This window comes from Colletotrichum acutatum (assembly GCF_030867785.1).
Source record: "Colletotrichum acutatum strain CBS 112980 chromosome Unknown BDZ83scaffold_13, whole genome shotgun sequence".
Classification (NCBI taxonomy): Eukaryota; Fungi; Ascomycota; class Sordariomycetes; order Glomerellales; family Glomerellaceae; genus Colletotrichum; species Colletotrichum acutatum.
The window spans coordinates 363,179-381,320 of NW_026849007.1; the positions used below are offsets into that span (position 1 = coordinate 363,179).

The 18,142-nt window shown below is 54.0% G+C and overlaps 4 protein-coding genes across 4 annotated transcripts; 1 reads left to right on the forward strand and 3 right to left on the reverse strand.

The window, feature by feature from the left end:
• Positions 1-840: 840 nt before the first annotated feature.
• On the reverse strand, positions 841-3,727 carry BDZ83DRAFT_569159 (kinase domain-containing protein; the record flags this gene model as incomplete). Its single annotated transcript, XM_060504158.1, has 2 exons — positions 841-2,760; positions 2,810-3,727. 2 exons carry the CDS (start codon positions 3,725-3,727, stop codon positions 841-843), a joined length of 2,838 nt encoding a protein of 945 aa, XP_060369201.1.
• A 5,704-nt stretch (positions 3,728-9,431) lies between these two features.
• BDZ83DRAFT_569087 (lon protease) lies at positions 9,432-12,850 on the reverse strand (the record flags this gene model as incomplete). The annotated part of the gene is made up of 2 exons (XM_060504149.1): positions 9,432-9,626; positions 9,701-12,850. 2 exons carry the CDS (start codon positions 12,848-12,850, stop codon positions 9,432-9,434), a joined length of 3,345 nt encoding a protein of 1,114 aa, XP_060369202.1.
• A 1,426-nt stretch (positions 12,851-14,276) lies between these two features.
• BDZ83DRAFT_748596 (uncharacterized protein) lies at positions 14,277-14,816 on the forward strand (the record flags this gene model as incomplete). The annotated part of the gene is made up of 1 exon (XM_060513639.1): positions 14,277-14,816. One exon carries the CDS (start codon positions 14,277-14,279, stop codon positions 14,814-14,816), a length of 540 nt encoding a protein of 179 aa, XP_060369203.1.
• A 143-nt stretch (positions 14,817-14,959) lies between these two features.
• Positions 14,960-16,598, reverse strand: BDZ83DRAFT_69739 (URE2 protein). Its single transcript, XM_060511382.1, has 5 exons — positions 16,422-16,598; positions 16,286-16,350; positions 15,870-16,097; positions 15,555-15,706; positions 14,960-15,316 (listed from the first exon to the last, which is right to left on the reverse strand). The coding sequence occupies exons 1-5, from the start codon at positions 16,456-16,458 to the stop codon at positions 15,103-15,105; spliced, it is 696 nt and encodes a 231-aa protein (XP_060369204.1). The 5' UTR covers positions 16,459-16,598; the 3' UTR covers positions 14,960-15,102.
• Between the last annotated feature and the right edge of the window lie 1,544 nt (positions 16,599-18,142).

The window sequence follows — 18,142 nt, forward strand, 5'->3', positions numbered from 1 at the left end:
TATCAAATAGTGGTTGTAGTGGTATAGGCGAAAAGGGTATTTCTGAGGATGTATGGCCGGAAATCGATTTTGTCACCCACTTGAGCCCCTTGAGCTCACGGAGTACCTCCACATCTTATTACATGACTTACACTGACTATTGGTCTCGTTGTAAGCTCTGCGCGGGCTAAAGGGTCCTGGTACAGGAGCCACTCCAAGAAATACCTATGTCCTAGTGTACACTAATAAGGGGCAATTGCATACAGAGATATTTGCAAAGGGTGAGCTTTTCTAGGCACTACCGTGCCTAGAATAACTTCGGAACCCCAATTGATCTCGTCGTACAGCTAACTAGACAGTAGCCATCAACGGCAATCACCCATGAGTGAATAAAACAACTGACCGCTTGTATGTGGCTGATACAACTGATAGGAAAGATGGGCGATCCATCTTGTCACTGGGGTCCTCACTTTGGACAAACCATTCACTTGAGCTGCAAAGTCCTTTACGCATACATGATTACGTTTCTCGTCCAACTATGGTGTTCAAAGCCAGAGCTCTACTTTCGATTTCACGATATCCCACAATGCAAGTCGATTCACGTCCCGAGTCGTGGTGAGGATCGAGGTTGACCCAATGTCGTCTTCTATTTCACGTACAGTGTTCCCCGGACCTCTACACCAAGGCTATGCCGCAAAAAAAACCAAAAAAACGTTGTGACCACCAACTCGATTCGTATGCCGGCAGCATCACCGTCAAGAAACAGAAAAGTAGAAACGGCGCCTTCCTATGCCTAGACAATCAACATGCGCCTATGCAAAATCGCCTTCAGTTTTCCCCCACTCCTAGTCTTACATCATATCATTTCTGGGCATCTGTTGTCGTTGCTGTCGTCGCCGTTACGAAGTCATCATCAAGGGATGTCTTCTCTCGCATCGTTAGCTCGTCAGTATTGATATGTGCCGCGCCAACCCCTTTGAGTTCTGGCGTATCTGCCCCTTGAGCTACCGTAGGACCAGCTGTAGAGGGTACCTGAGTAGTAGTGAGTGGCTCCGCCGTTGCCGCCTCTTGTGTCGTAGATTCGAGCCCTGGTTCGGCCGTCTGAGCGGCATCGGTTTCGAACACAGTTTTAGCGACTGTCAGGTCGTCAATAGCTGGCCCCTTTTCTGTCGAGTCCGCTGTCGTGACATTTTGTTGCCCATTTCTGTTCAGTTCTTCGGGTTCTGTTTCCCCCGTCTGTCCGGGCGCTGATTGCCCTGCTGTTCCTATTCCGTTTGAAGAGCTCTCTTGCGTACCTTCAGATTCTCTCACATTTACCTCCTCTTCCTCCACGTTTTCCCCATCTGTTTCGATATCCTTGATCGTCATAGGACTGGCCATTTTAGTTCGTGTCTCAACGGGATTGACAGTAGCATACGCTGCGTCCAACTTGTGACTTCGCAACGTGTTAACTAATCCTTCTCCAATGAGCCTTTTGCCATCTTGTCCTGGCGTATGGTCGAGTTCAGCCCGATCGAGGGCAGCGAGATCGCTGGATAAGGGAGTCCACTGCAATGCTTCCAGCTTTTGTCGGACTGACTTGCTTGTCTCTTCCAATGGCTCGGGCGTGACGACGGAGTCCTTGCTTGTTGTCGGTGTTGCGCTCTTTTGATCATAAACCTCGTCTGCCCCAATGTCGCTGTACGATGGTGCAATATTTCTAGCTTCAGCCCAGCTGGAGACATTACGTCCCATATTAGGCGAGTCGCAAGGCCCATAATGACTTGGCAGCGGGCTAGGGGGAGAGCGGCCTCTAGTGTAGTAATACGGGTCCTGTGAGAAGCCCCTTGTCGGTTCGTCAACGTAAGGTTGGCCCAGGTTTACGTACGACCAGTCGTGAGCTGGCTGAACGGTCTTGACCCTCGCAAAGCCGTGGTTGCTGTCCACGAAGTATTCCTGCATGGTATAGCCATCGTCTACCGAGATTGACGGGGGTGCCATGTCGTGTCCATCCGCAGGCTCGGGAAAGAGGGACATGAGAGACGAGGCCTGTAACCGAAGGCGTGGATCTTCGCTCAGGCAAATGTCTACGATTTGACGATACCAATCTGGAACCATGTATTCGTCTCCGAGCTGTAGCGGTCGTCCTTGGGCCTCGGGCTCATCATCCTGTGCTGCCAATGCCCACAAGACCATGCCCAGTTGATAAAGGTCGGATTTGACGCCGATGTACATGGAGATGCGCTGGTTACTTTCGATGAGAGGCGTTGCTTCTGGAGGCTCCCAGCCCACCGGACAGCCCCTTCTGTTAATGTCAATAATTTTGGCATCATCGTCATCGTCAATGACTATGTTTGAGAGAGTAAAATCGCCCTGCACAAAGCCAGATTCGTGAATATCTGCCAAGCCCTGTACGATTTGGCGTGCCCACTTCTCACGAATCGGCCAGGGCAGACCTAACTCTGAGTCCTGCTTGTTATCATAAATAACATCAATAAGCGCACCATGAACGGCGTAGCTGATGAGCAGTCCCTTGACGTGCTCATCTTCGTCATCAACCACGACACCATAGAACCGGATAATGTTCCTTGAATACCGGAGCCGGTTCAGAGCGTTGATCTCGTAGAGGAACTCGTCAATAGTGTCGGGGCCGGGAATCTCCTTTTTGATGAGTACCTCCCCCCCTACGGACACCTTGTAGACAAAGCCGGACATGTGAGAGTCGAAGACAATGTCCTTTTCTCTTATCCTGCGACACCCCAAGTGTTGGACTTGGCGGAAGGTAGGGTACTGGATGATTTCCTGTCGGATATTAGCACTGACTGATTTTCCTCGGGACCCATCAACTCACATTGACATCTTCAACCACATGTACATGAAGGCGACCTTCCGTGGTTTGGAGTTTCAGGTTGGTGACTGATGGGTAAAATTGTATGTCCTGCAGGCTATCTCTGATGGCTTCGTAGATCTTGGAACTTTTGTCACGTTGAGATTTGGTGTGGAGCAAGTCCATCTCGAGAGAGTTGTCCGGGGCGTTGCGATAGTCGAGAGAAATGGTTACTCTACGCCAGTGGGTTGGAGTCTCTCGGTATGTAACGAAAAACTTCTCTCTCTTGGACTTATCCCGGAAGTGCATGCTGAGGTTGAGAATCCAAACATTTTCGAGCTCATCATGAATCATAGCCTCGTAGTGAGATTGAGATGTCGTTACTGAGTGGGCGTCCGAATTAGATTGAATCTCTTGCGCATGTGATTCGTCTGTCGTGGGTTCTGCTGCAACTTGGGATACCATCTGACCAAGACTGACTTCGGCCTTTTCCTCGACAGGGCTGACGGGGGCAGATGGGGCAGACTGGACCTCGTATGCATTTTCGAAAAAGTCCGGTGCGCTAGCTCGGGGAAAGGATTGTGTCTGTGACGCCGCGCGTGACGACTGCACACGTCTGTCCACTGATAGAGCACGTCTCTCTGCCGGTGAGGGTTCAACTGGTGCGAGGTTGTTTCTACGCTCCGACTGTTGGCGTTTGAAGGTCTGCACGCGAGGAAGTCCGGGCACGACTTTTCTCGAGACTCGACGCACCAGGCCAGTACTTTGCTGGTCATCGGAGTCGGGGTCAGCCTCGGGTTCGGGCTCGGGCTCCTTGGTCTGGAGCGGGCCGACGGATGCCGGGGCCGCATTGTTTCGTCCGAAGAGTTTACGAAGAAAGCTGGTGGACTGATGGCCCGATGAAGGCGGCGGTTCCGCAGAAGACATGTTGGGTTGCGCCATGATAAGTTGAGGAAGATGTACAGCTTGCCAACTCGGTTGGACTTTGGAGGTCGTCAAGGTGAGCCGATCAGGACACTGACGGTGTGAGGTGAGGCTCTAAGCGGTGTGGTTCTGGGGACGAGGTGTTAATTATGGATAGTCCCGCAAACCTGGTCCGGAAGCGAACCAAGCGGGTGACAAGGATGGGCCTTGAAGCGAAAGACGGTCAACCTCCAGCCTGGTTTTGACCGGGCTTGGTGCCAGGTCGGAGCTAAATTGGGCTGGCAGCGGCTGGGATGTGTCCGGGCGCGGGGAACGCGAGACAAGAATGACGGCGGGCGTCTTTTGCGGACGTTAAATTGTTGCAATTCGAGCGCGACGGAGTAGATGCAGGCAACCGTGGGCAAGATGGGACATCAGACGCTGTGACGAGATAGGATGGAAACGTGCAGAGAAGCAAGGGCGAAGATGACCATGTTCAGACGAGAATGACGGTGGCGGGGGTCGAGGGATTGGCCGGTACTGGACGGGCCTTTGGAGGAATCTCAAACCCCCGAATCAAGAGGCTTTCGATGATTACTTGGTGTGCGTGTGTCCGTAGGTAGAAGCTAGATGCGGCGCATGTGTTTTTTTCGTCCGGGGTTGTTCGAAAGAGAGTTTTGGCGAGTCCGAAGCACTGAATAAGCTCGGATGGGCTCACTTTGGATGGCAGTTGTACAAGTAAGAGCGGCAATAAGTCGTCTCACGTCCGCACGTCTGCATATGCTTTGCTTCGTCTTATTTCCACAGCGATGAAGGTGATGACTTTGGCGAGCGACGTGATTCGTTTGGGCCAAGGCGGGGTGGCAGTGTAGCCTGCGGGAAGAGAGCTATGTTTGATCGCTCCGCGGCTGGGCTGATTAAGGGAGTACAAATAGGACAGTAGCGTCAGAAAGGGTAGGATGACGGAGGACGACGTAGGCGTAGGGATAGATAGGCGAGCGGGAGAAATATGTATTGATTGACGAGGATGTTGGATGGGTGGACGTATGTCGTTAAACTCGGGGTCTGGATATGTATGGCTGGGTTCGCGTTGACCGGACGTGCGTCGTGAGCTGCTGGGCGGCGGCAGTGTTGTTGGTGGTGGTGGTGGTTGGCGAGTACGCAGGCTTGGTGAGATGAGGCGAACGTTGGACTTTGGATGATTTGTATGGAAATCGGGCGGCAAGAAGATGACCGGGGGCTTTCGAGAAGAGGAAGAGGGGGAGGGGCACCGTTGACGGTTGCTGTGGACACAATGAAGGTCGTGGGGTCGTTCAGCGGTTGCGTCTTTTGCGGTTTTCCTTTTTCTCTCTCTTTCACGGGACGGTACTGTGCAAGGTACGAAGTCGAATCTGCAAAGAGGAGCTGTAATGTACCATATCCAGAGTAGTGCAAGCGCATGCAGGAGAAGCGCGTGAAAGTGAGCAGGGCCGCTGCGAGGGCAATATTGGGTCCCACCAGGTCGTGTTTCTGGTTTGCTGCGACTCTAACGAGAGGCTGGGAGGCTGGGCACCGGGTGAGGCCTTGTCAAGCTCCCGTGCCAATAGAAATACCGGGTGAAGGAGCGGGAGTTCTAGTGGCGCTCTTCAGATACCGTAAAGTACTCCAAAGTATGTACGTACGGTACGAATAAGGCATGTGCCCCTTGAAGGAACGAGGCCACTGGGAGTGCATACATTGAGAGTATTTATTTCATGGGGAGAAGAAAAAGACGTGGCCAGTGATAGTAAAGACTCTAAAATGTCAATGGCTGACGGGAAAGTGCCTATGAGCGGACGCTAAGGCGCTTGATATTGTGACCGAGTGACAACCCACCAACAATGCGGGCGGGAGACGCACGTAAGGTATTTTGTACCTCACTTTCCCACTTACCTTAAGGTGATACCTTTCTCAACTTGGTAGATGAGCATTGTCAATCAGTGAAAGCTTACTTCCATTTTTCTTGCCCCTTTTGCTTGTCTGAGATAAGGTACCTAGTTGGCTCTTTCCTCAAAGTTCCTGAAATGTGATGCTTAGGTAGATGGAAGGGAAGGTACATACGGTGACATGCCTTGAGGAAGGATAGGTAGGTTCCTCAATTGGTAGGTAGGTACCTTCCCAGACTCAAGATGGACGGTTGCGCTACTAAGGCGGGAGGGCACGCCTGGCGGGGAAGCTTGGCCATTTCTGGAAGAGGCGGGTGGGACTTCCCCTACTCTGATGCGCTGGCTGTCCCGATATTTCCACTTGGGCGTTAAACGCCGTTGATTTGAAGCTGACTAGACTTACTTTAGGGGCCTAGAAGTTAAGGGGGCTTCCCCTCTCGTTGGCAAACGTGCCGAGTTAGGATGGAATTCCATGCCTTCCAGGTGGTGTTGGTTCAGGTGCGTCGTGAACCTTCCATAGTCCCTGGCTTCTCGCCAAGGCAGGGAGTACAACACTTTGACGTCTATCCTTCTTCCATCATCGTCACTTCATCCCTTTTTCTGTGCACACCTCACCCCAAAATCATCTCATCCACAGACAGCGTCAAGGCGAGCTGAGACCGGGACCGCGGGACCCAGAACGACAACTCAGCTGCAGCCCGAGCCCGCCCTCCTTCACGAACTCTTCCCCATGCTGCTTCTCTTAGCGCATCTCGTCTCATGTACGATGACCTCCGAATCCAGCCCTCCTCTGGCGATTGGGTCCCGAATTATAATTCTGTGGGCGTTGGGTTCGTTGGGCTCGCATCCAAGCCCTTTCTTCCAAACCTGCAAACATCCACATCGTCACTAGGGACTGCAGTTTTCCAGATCCCTCAATCAATTGGCCTCACATTCAATCATCCATCCATTGACCGCCCTTTGCTTTCCATATTCGACCCACAACTTGATATAGGGGAATGCCATGGCACTCATGGGTACGGGCACTGTCAGCAGACCAAGATCAGATACGCCCAGCACTTTCGATGATACGATCGCTGCCGCTAAGGCCAGGGCCCGGCAGGGCATGTCATAATGGACCCCCGAGATGCTTCGTTACCTTGGTCAATTGATGGGTCAATCGCTCAAGGACTGCCTATCTTGCTACAGATCTGATCAGGGGGTCTGGCCGATTTCGCTTCTCCGCACTCGTCGCTTCCGGCTCAACAACCTGGTTATTACCAGAATCAAGTCTCGGCCGTGCGAGGCAAAGATGGCTCAACTCCAAGAAGAGCAATGCTTCTATACATCTATTGAGAGTCAATGGGTCACGCAGAGATTTTGGACCCGCTATATCCAAGGGACGACAGCTCAATGGGAAGCTCTTCGCTTACCGACCTGCGCCAAAGATTCCATTATTGCGCAGTCTCGCAATTGATGCATCTCCTCCGTTTTGTTGCGTCGAACTGCGTCGGACCATACCTCTCGAAGTATTAAGCAACAAGGACGAACCTACCCACGTGCTCGTCTCTCCTCTGCGTCAAAGCCGTCTGCTGCACGACCCAGAATGTTCATTCGTAGTCTGGAGGCCAGCACATCACCAATCAACGATGCTGGACATACTTTCAACCTCCACTGCCTGACACTACCTTCACTACTTGCAATGTGGCACGACAGGGAGTGAGACTACCACAGACGATGGAACCGCAGCATAGCAATGCAGTGCATACAAAGATGGACGAACGAGCGGACTGGCCCGGCGTCATCCAGCATAACCCTGTAGAAGTCGGTTGCAGTGCCACCATCTCATCAAGAATTCAAATCTTAGAGAAACGAACCAACGACGGCCTATCTTGGGACCGTTGATGCGTTTGAAGGGAGCTTACGGAGACCATAACAATAAAAGTGTCGGATGGCCTCGGGTGTCTGCACTGTCTGTTGGCTAACATCAGCGGCCGGGTCAGGGGTGTGTCTTCCACACGCTGCGTGCATTTAGGCATCGACGCAGCCCAAATGATGAGGCTGTCTTGCTGTTGACAGGCTGGCAAAGTGTTCCGCGGGACGGCTTGTATCTCTTGTCAAGCGCACGCTGACATCAAGGTGTTGAACTTTGCAGACGCCTGCCTGCGATATGCAATCTTTGAGTAACTACACAGGAACTCCTGAAAGCCCGGATGCTGACGCTTTTGTCGTTGCAACCTTACCCGCCATCCTGTTCGCTACCACAAGCGCCAGGAGCAGGCATAGCCATGCCTCGTCAAGCGCCGCATCTCAACCGACCTGGAGATCTCCCGTGTCCGGTGCACTGAGAAGCCGGCTTTAGAGATGAACGATCGATGATCGGTGGCGAGACGAAAGAGCAGAACGCAATACAAGGGTCGTGTCGTTTGCCCTTTTGACACTCACACATCCCAGCCAGTCTGGATGTCTACCCGCGAACCCCACCGATCCCGCGTGGACGGATGGGCGTGGCACACTGGGTCAGACCCTGAGTAACCCAGAAGAACCCACCCCACCTCGCTGTCAAATCGAAATGCTAAAAGGGAGCTAGAAGCGTTGTCACCAATCTGGACGGCATTCGATGTCGACGTCGTCGGAGCCTCTAGCTGCTACGGATTGGGCCACAATCAGGCACACAAAACATGTCACCATGACTCGGTTCTATATCGTACTGTAACCTTCATCATATATCACAAACGCGAAGACTTGTGTCCTGCACTCCGGCAGCACGGAGACGTACGCTCCACCGTTCGATACCCCCGAGGCTACAATGGCCTCTGGCGATTGGCAACCAAGATGCGCGGCACCGCCGTCTCACCAGCACCATCGCTGCGGCCGTTGACGTACATACTACATACGCGGTGGCCAGGTTGGCCGCATCTGCAAGCGACAACGTTTCCGGCAAGCTGGTCCTCTCCTCCCTTGGCTACCGCTCCACACGTTGTTGCTCGCCTCGAACGGCATCAGCGGGAGGTCACCACACCCCCTGCTCATCGGAAAACCAATCGAAGGGGCAATGCTGGCACTAACGAACTGTAACTCATGCCGCAACATACCATTTGGGGAGGAAACAAGCTTCGTTATGTGGCTGTTCGCCGAGTGCCTTACGACGGACGGCTTACGACAAGTGGTGGTAATATACAAGAATTCGCTTACTCTGGCCTGTCCCGAAAGCTAGCTACCATACCCTATGCAAGCATCGCGCGCCCTGCTATTCCCTCACACAGCCGCCACTGCCTATACGCGAGACTGACTGCTGCGCAATCTAACCATCCTATGCAATTGGGTGTCGCTGCAACCCTAGTCTTACAAAGCCGAGTCCGGTTGTTTCTTCCGATAACACCGCCTGAAAACGGCAACCAGCCAAACAATTAAAATAGAAAAAAAAAACCATCTAGAGTAGAGATGCAGTATCGAGAGGAGGGGTTGTGTGTGTGTGTGTGGTTGTTGTTGATGTTGGTATGCCGTAACATTTTTATGCGAGTTCGTCTAATCGTCCGGCTTTGGTTTTTGATTTTCCAATAGACAGTCAGTCCAGTCTGCTATCCGCCCTCATCCGCCCATTGGCAATCTTTACCTTGCCAGAATCCTCCCTTGCGGCGCCTCTGTGGCCCCCACAGGGCGTTGAGGATTTGGGGGTTGAGGCGCGGGGGACGGGTCATCCCAAACGGGAAGGGGGAAACTGGGTGTGTCAATGGATTGAAACCATCTATCGCGGGTGAACAATGTCGTGGAAAATCTGTTTGTAGATTTTTTTGGCTCTCCTCTTTTCCCTCGCCCCTAAGGGAGGAGGCGAGTGGTTGGAGGTGGTGGTGATGCATCTAGTCATCGTCCTCATCGTCAGAATCGTCCCTCTTCTTCTTCTTCTTGTCCTTCTTCTTCTTATCGTCCTGGTCCTTTTTCCACTCGCACGTCTTGCACTTGTTGGCGGCCTCGCGGTCGAGCTCCGGGAAGATGAGGTCAAAGACGTCAGAGTACCATGCCACGGGCTTGCCCTCGATGCCCTCCTTGATGTTCTGCAGTGACATTGTCAGCATTATTTCTGTGAAGTTCAAGTGTGAGTAGTAGTTGTAATTGTAAGAGAACGTACCTCTGGGAGCTCGAGCCAGTCGGACATGCAGTCCTTGGGGAAGATAATCATCTTGCAGCCGGCGCGGCGCGCGGCGACCGTCTTCTCGCGCAGCCCGCCGATGCGAAGGACCTTGCCGGTGAGCGTGAGCTCGCCCGTCATGGCGACGGTGGGGTTGACGGGGGTGTCGAGGGCGAGGGAGAGGAGCGAGGTGGCCATGGTGATACCGGCCGACGGCCCGTCCTTGGAGACGGCGCCGTCGGGGACGTGCAGGTGCAGCCTGGCCTTGTCGAAGAAGTGATTGTCGGGGAAATCCCTGACCATGAGGGACTTTGCAAACGAGTAGGCAATCGTCGTCGACTCCTTCATGACGTTCTTGAGGTTGCCCGTGATCTCGAGCCCGGGGCGGCTGCTGGGTCGCAGGGGCGCCTGGAGGATGGACTCGATGTACATGGCGGCGCCGCCCATCTGGGTCCACGCGAGGCCCATAGCCACGCCGGCGGGGTTGACCTCGTAGAGGCGGTCCGAGGTGAAGACGGGAGGGCCGACATAGTCGACGAGGTTCTCCTTGCCAATGGTGACGTGGACCGTGTCGGGAACGTTGAGGGCGACGCGGGGCTTCTCGGCGGTCGGCGTCTCGGCCGGCTGCTCGCCCGTCTCGCGCACCTCCTCGGCCTTCTTCTCCGACGCCTCGAGCGCCTCCTTGCCGTCCTCGGTCAGGGCCTCCTTCTCCGGGAGCACCTCCTCGCCGAGGTCCTGTACGATCTTGAGGGCGGATTTTCGGTAGACCTTTTCAATCTGCTTCTTGAGATTGCGGACGCCGGACTCGCGGGCGTACGACTTGATGAGTTCCTCGATAGCCTCCTCGCTGAGCGTCACGTCGGCGTTGGCCAAGCCTGCGGCTTCGCGAGCGGCCGGGGCGAGGTACTTGTCGGCGATGGCCTTCTTCTCGTCGGCGACGTAGCCCGACAGCTGGATGAGCTCCATGCGGTCGAGGAGGGGTCGCGGGATGGTGTCCGTCATATTGGCGGTGCAGACGAAGAGCACCTTGGACAGGTCGACGGGGACGTCCATGTAGTGGTCCAGGAAGGAGCTGTTCTGCTCCGGGTCGAGGAGCTCGAGCAGAGCCGATGAGGGGTCACCTTGGTAGCCGCGGCCAATCTTGTCGATTTCGTCAATGAGAATCAGAGGGTTCTCGGTCTGACACTTCTTGAGCGCCTGGATGATGCGACCGGGCAGGGCACCGACGTAAGTCCTGCGGTGACCCTTGATTTCAGCCACGTCCGTCAAACCACCGACGCTGAATCGGTAGTACTGGCGGTTCAGGGCGCGGGCAATGGACTTGCCGATGGACGTCTTTCCGACACCGGGAGGACCGACGAAGCAGATGATCTTGCCCTCGACCGTTCCACGAAGCTTGCCGACAGCGATGAATTCCAAGATACGATCCTTGACATCCTTAAGCCCGTAGTGGTCCTCATCCAGGACCGTCATGGCGTTTTGAATGCCAAAGTTCTCCGCGCTGCGCTGGCCCCAGGGGATCTGCGTAAGCCAGTCCAGGTAGTTGCGCGTAACATTAAACTCGGACGCTGCAGGCTCGAGATGGGCAAGCTTATTGATCTCGTCATCAAACACCTTGCGCACGGCTTCGGGCATGGCCAGGTTGTTGGCCTTCTCCTTGAACTTCTCGACCAGCTTGTCCTTGCCGTCAGACTCGAGGCCCAATTCGCGACGGATGCCCTTCATCTGCTCCATCAACCAGTACTCCCGCTGACGCTTAGTAATCTTACTCTCAACGTCCTTGGTGATCTTTGACTGGAGCTGCGCGTTCATGAGCTCCTTCTTCAAGACGATCAGGGCCTTTTGCATTCTCTCCTCCACGTTGAGACTCGACAGGACCTCTTGCAGCTCGCCCTGCTCGCCGGAAGACACGGCTGCGGCAAAGTCTGCCAGCTTCGCCGGCTCGGACGTGACGTTGCCAGTGGACTGGCTCATCGAGAATGTCGAGATCTGGTCACGGAAAAGGCTATTCATCGTGGCGACCTCCTTGAACACGTTGACAATCTCGTTTGTGACGGCACGGATGACGGCGCTCTTGGGGTCGTAGGGCTCCTCAGTCAAGTTCTCCACGTTGACGAGACTGACGGGGTATCTTTTGAGGAACGCAGTGGGCTCGTACTTCTCCGCCGCCTGGTCGGCTTTGGGGGCCACGGCACTCTCCTCGAAGCTGGCAACGACGTCGCCCTTCTTCTCTTGTTGAGCCTCCTCATCAGTGGGCTTCGAGGGTATCGGCTCGGGCACCGGCTCGACCTTGGCTTCGCTCGGCTTCTTGTCCTCCGTTCCCGGCGGCAGCAAGCTCGAAAGGCGGATACGGCGGTGAGGGTAGAGGATAGCCGTCAGGGCGCCCTGCTCTCCATGCATGGGGAACGCACTCGTGATCTGCGCAAAGACGCCGGTATCGTAGACGTCATCGACATTGCGGATAACGTCCTCGTCTTGGTTCTCGTCCTTGAACAAGAAAGCACCGACGTACGGCTGGCCTCTCTTGATCATCTCGGTGATGGCCGCGGCGACGTTCGGGTCCTTGATGGTGATAGCCTTATAGAAACCGGGGAACAGAGGCCGTTTCGCAATCGGGATAGCGAGAACTTGGGGGTAGACGTCAGGCACAACGGGCTTCTGCAGGCTCTTGTCAGAGGCTCTGCGTCCGCGTCTGCCGCTGCCGTCACCCTTATCGTCGCCGCCGCTGCCGCCGGATCCCGCTGATGAACCACCAGCCGCGCTACCGGCCTTGCCATCTTGTGCAGCTCCCGAGCCTTCGCCCTTGGCGGATGACTCGGAGTTAGAGCTCTTGGCCTCGGCTAACTCCTTCTCCTCGAGCTCGCGCTGGTGCTTCAGGTTCGCCTTTTGTTCCTCCTCAGACAGGGGCTCGACGGCACGGTCAAAGAAGCTGTTATCTTCTTCCTTTAGCCATCGTGTTGACGTTGAGAACGGGGCGACGGCTCGCAGGGACGGGCGGGTGGTGAGGAGAAGGCGGTCGAAGGTGGATGCGGAGCACCTCGGAGTACTCGCTGCGGGTAACCTGCTACTCGAGGCCGCGTAGGGGTTTCTGAGGTAGTTTGCCGAGCGTCCGAGGGCCAGGCGCCTGGGGAAGCTCGATCGCATCACCATGTTGGCGGCGGTTTGGGGAGGGTTTGCCAATCGACTTGGAAGAAGCTCCGGTCGCGGCACGTGGTGATCGGGTAATACAGGGCCGAGGGCGAATTAGGATATGCCGCTGTGTTGGTTGAATTGGTAACAAAACAAAAGAGATGGGGAACGCAATTGAAAAGGTTGCAGATGGGTGTATTTGTGCAGAAGGGTGGTGAAAAGGACTCCGAGTCCTAAATCGCAATGCGCATCGCCTCCTGACGCCTTACAAATACAGAGTGTAGGTGAGTTGAGTAGGCTTTCTGGCTATTATGGAGACAGTCGGGGGGGAGACTAGAAAGTAAACGACATCACCAAAAAAATCAATGAGCACTGACGTTGCCGCCCGTGCCTGGCCACTCAGCGCGCGGCGGAGGCGGGAGTTGGCTCTGGAACCAGGAAGAACATCGGCCCCGTTTGCCGGCGGGGCAGCTTACCTAAGGAGGGTGCTCCAGAACGACGTCCCCCCCCCCCCCCAGATTGAAGTGTGGCTGGCGTACCTACGGAGTATAGAGGTACCTACGTATAGGTAAGGTAGCTGGGCACAGCAGTGGTTACTGCCGCAGCTATCCGGCATTCCGTACGGAGTACATCCATCACTTTCGTATAAGTACAACTTGCACATTCCTATAGTTACTGACTTGCATGGAAGCATATATATTGTGTCGAGTCACCTCCTTACGGTAGTACCAACTTTGGATGGTCTTACGTTCTGCTGTACACAATAAAGAATACATGAACCAAACTACGTAATGCCTGTGCCATCTCCCGAATTGCCTGCAACAGTGCCTTCCAGACTGCCGTCCCTCTGACTCGCTGCGGGGAAAGGGTCAACCCAACCCCACAATGGGAAAGGGTTCCAAGCACAACCAGCCCATCCACGTCCCGCCATCCCGTCGTGCCCGTCTAACAGCAGTCCGTTCGCACGCCTGAAAGGAGCCGAGGCCACTTCCAGTTACATCAACCTGTTTACCAGAACTTGTTTCCTGCTACGGACACTGTCTTCCTCCTTTCGTCCATCCTGTTTTCTTCCAGGAGCTTCACATCGCACAGAAACTCGGCCATACATTCATCAACCCTTGGCCTTCTCATAGTCGTCTCGGAGGATCTCTGTCAGGTCTCCTCCAGCATCACTCCAGCTGCACGCTGCACCTCACCTTGTTGATCCTTCATTGGCGTCGTCCAAACACCACCGCCCCGTCGTCCACCGATCGAACTTCCCTGCTACCCGGAACTTTACCCACTCTTTACCTCGCTTCCCGACGGAACCGCAGCCGGGTTCCTAGCCATCTCAACCTCCTGTCCATCTCAAGCAACGTTCTACCGCCTTTCACACACACATCTCTCTCTCTCTCCTCCTACTCCTTTAATATCTATCCATATATATATATATATATTCATCACCATCATGCCATCCTCAAGTCAAAAGCCAGACGTCACGTCCTCACTCTCCAAGCTCTCAATAAACAGCAACAAAAAGACCCCATCCACCAAAAAGACCAAAGCACCAGTGGCAGATTCTTGGGAAGATGAGGATGTAGACGAGGACGATGATGAAGAAGAGGAAGAAGAGGCCGTGAGGCCCCAAAGCGACGGCGCCAAGGCCCCGCCGCCGACGCCCATCTCACCAACGTACAACGCCGCAGACAGGTCCTTCCCCAACCCCTATGGCAGCGTCGACTCCGTTGCCGGTGCAGGTGCGTCCTCGGGTGGTGGGGGACAAGACGCCGCCTCATCACGGCCCAGACCAGAAAAGACAGACGCCGTGGCCCGGCGCATGATTGCCAGCGCCCTGGGCGTGAAGGTGCCTCGGATGACGGAGGAGCAGAGGGCCTACGACAAGGCTGTCAAGGAGAAGGAGCGGAAACGCAGGGAGGATGAGAAGGCTGCTGAAAAGCGCCGGCTAGAGGACGCTGAGAAGGCTAAAGTTGCCATCTGGGAGGACTAGATTTTACTTCGTGGCCCTCCTGCTGTCGCCGGCTCTGGTAATTCCTTGTCTTGTGAGAAAGGATGGAAGAGCCGGAGAAGGATGGTGGACTTTTCCCCGAAATCAACATGTTTTCATTTGCACATATTCACATGAAAAAGACGATATCACACGGAGTTTCCTCTGCTGGAGAGACAATAATTATCGACTCCCTACACTGACTCTTACGTTGACTCCCTATGTGACAACCGCCATACGAACATGTAGCCAACTCAATCGACTCTGGCCTGGCTCGACTCCCCGTCACTCACTCCTGAGTTTTAGCCTGCTCCTCCTCAGCAGCCCTCTGTTTTCCCATAGTCTCCAACACGTTCTTGACCACAGGCCGGGCGCGGATCCTCTCAGCCCAGGCAGCGTAGTCGGGATACTTTGTGTCGACCTCCCACTTATCGTTCCACCCTTCGCCGATGAGTTTCCTGGCGAGGTAGTCCCACGGCATGAAGGAGATATCGGCGTAGGTCCTACACAGCACACAGCTCCCATCATCGTCAGTTAAAATGCGTAAAACCATTGACAAGGCTCTATATGGGTGGTAAGTAGTGGGTTCTTTTCTGGGGAAAGTGGACATCTGGGTCAAAGTTGCTATTCATAGCCCAGAGGAGAGAGATCCAGAGAGGAAAAAGGGGGTGATGGAGTCGGGGATAATGGAAAGTGAGAAACAGGGACGGGTGGGGAATTTTCTCTGTCAAAAAAACGTACGCTTTGTCTCCGACGAGATATTCTTTCCCTTTGAGAGCGCGGTCGAGGACGGAAAGGACGCGGACGGTCTGCTCCTCGTACCTCTCCTTTGCGCTGGGGACGTCTTCGGGGTGAAAGAGCTTGAACCAGCCGAGCTGGCCAAAGTACGGGCCCTAGGTGGGTGAATTCATGGTGAGCTATTCATCGCCTTTTTGAGACCAAATTTTCATGCTCTGCTTTCAAATGAATAGATAGTAACGTCCAGGAAGGGGGGTCGGGGTCCCTTGTAATAGTAGATGGACGAGACTGTATAAGTTGGGGAGAAGCAAGACGCACCTGGCCAGACACCTGGAAATGCAACCACTGCTTCAAAAGGAACCGATCCCCTCTCGACGCGAGGGATAGCGCGCCGGCGTCGTCGTACGTCTCGACCAGGTACTCGACAATGGCGCCGGACTCCCAGAGCGTGATGCCCGTGTTGGGGTCCTTGATGGCCGGAAGGCGACCATTTGGGTTGATGGAGAGGTAGGGTTCTTCCTTTACGACGGCGAGGTCGATGATGATCTGAGGAGGAAATGCTTCAGGTTAGCAAATGAGTATAGGTGTGTGTAGTGGTCTTGTAGTGATGTTGGCTTCATATCGTTAGGCGCTATTGGATTTTGTTTTGAGGGTTGGCGGGTTGTCGTAGGTGAGGTTGGTGTGTAAAAGGACCCAGGACGGTGGAATGAGGAGATAGAGGGAGGAGACGTTACATGTTCGTATGGGATACTGAGCTCCTCGAGAATCATGACCACCTTTGACGGGTTGGGGGTGTAACCTGCAATGGAGATATCAGCATCTGTCCCAAATTCATCGTGTGAGGTGAAGAAGGCAAGTTCAAATCTTTACTGTGGCCGTAGAGAACGACGGGCTTGGAGGCAATCATGATGACTTTGTGATGTTCAAGACGTCGTGTCTGTGATATTTCTTCTGGAGTTATTGGTATTGATCTATGGCTGTGATTAATGTTTCTGTTTGATGATCTCGAGAACGATATAGTAAAGGATAGAATGGAGGATGTCTTGATATTTATCCTTTTTTTTCGCAGGAAGAGTCCGGCGGAGTGATCAACATCCTCTAGACACTCCTACTGTCTATCTGTTTCCTCGCTTCGATGCTTCTCTCATTCCCTTCACACATGATGCAATCACCAGTCTCCTCGACACCATCCATGGAAGCTGCTCTGGAGCTCCCTACCGCGACCAAGCTCGCAAGCCGAGAGAACGGGGGAAATAACCACCAACATTCTTTTGTAAACATAGTTCCTCCTCATGTAATCATCACCAATCCCAAAACCTCATCTCTGCTGATCCCCTTCTTACAAAAAACCTCCCGTGCGGTAGATGACTACGACCGAGTGATCTCGTCATCTTCTGAATATACTCAGCTTTGTCACGCTTGGAAATGCCCCCAGAAACACCTCACAAATTCTCTCTCCCTCTCTCCCATACCGAAAAGGATCCTTGGTACACCGCATGATGCGCCACGTCGTGGCTCACGTACCACTCAAACACCCGGAAAATATGGGACCTTTGTTCGGCCGCGCCCCGGACGAATGGTCCGGACAACCAACCGCGTGCCGAACAGCTTATTGCTGACGAACCCGCCCCCGGACTACGGACAATTTTCGTATAAACTGCCCGAATAACCACCAATCTCTCTGTCGACTTTCCAACATCTCAGCGCCGCCCCAACACTGCTGCTCAGTTTCCACCTGCTCTATACCATACATATCCCAGATTATGCTCAGGATACTCAGCTTCCCTTCCAATTCAAAGCCCAACTCACACTCGGAGGGACGTCTCAAGACACAGAAACGTACACTCACGGCCTGAAGAAAGACGAGAAGAAAAGGAAAACATCGGATTTGCGGGCTTACAGGCTCCTTTTCGAGAAACAAGAAGCCCAAAACTCTGTTTCGAACTCGCAAGACAACACATCCCAGAATTAATGTCCCCTCAAGCACGTGGCAAGAAGAAAAAGAAGCTTGATGGAATCGTCGGCAATGTTACCACACCCCCTTCCATTTCACGAACCCGAAAAAGGCGACAACTTTTTTTCCCTGCCGCTTTAACAAGCCCTTAACAACCCGATGTTTTCTATGCAAAAAGGACTGACGTTGCGAGATTCTGGAGGGGCAAATCATACGCTTTGGAGCCCTCCGTTCGTCCCAGATTTGAAAAGATCTCATCACCTGTATAGGACAGAAAGTTTCTCGACTCCTCGACGGCAGAATGCGATCAGAAATCAAGAAAAGAGTCAGAATCCCGTAATGTGGGCAAAAACATTACTCAGGGACAACGGGGGCTCATCATGAGATGACGTGAAACATTCAGGACACCCACGAAAAGCCCAGCACACCCATCTCCCGACCTTTTAACTTGTGGAACACGTTGCCGGTGAAGTCGGGAAGGCCATTCGCCTGAACTTGCCGGCTTGGCTGAAGGGGTTCCAGAAGACCAGACCCGTTGTCCGTCGGAGTCCGGATGCTAAATGTTGACCAGAACCAGGAGGCCTTTGAAGGGTCGACCCCAAGACGACCAAGGGCACTATCCGATCAAATCACCACC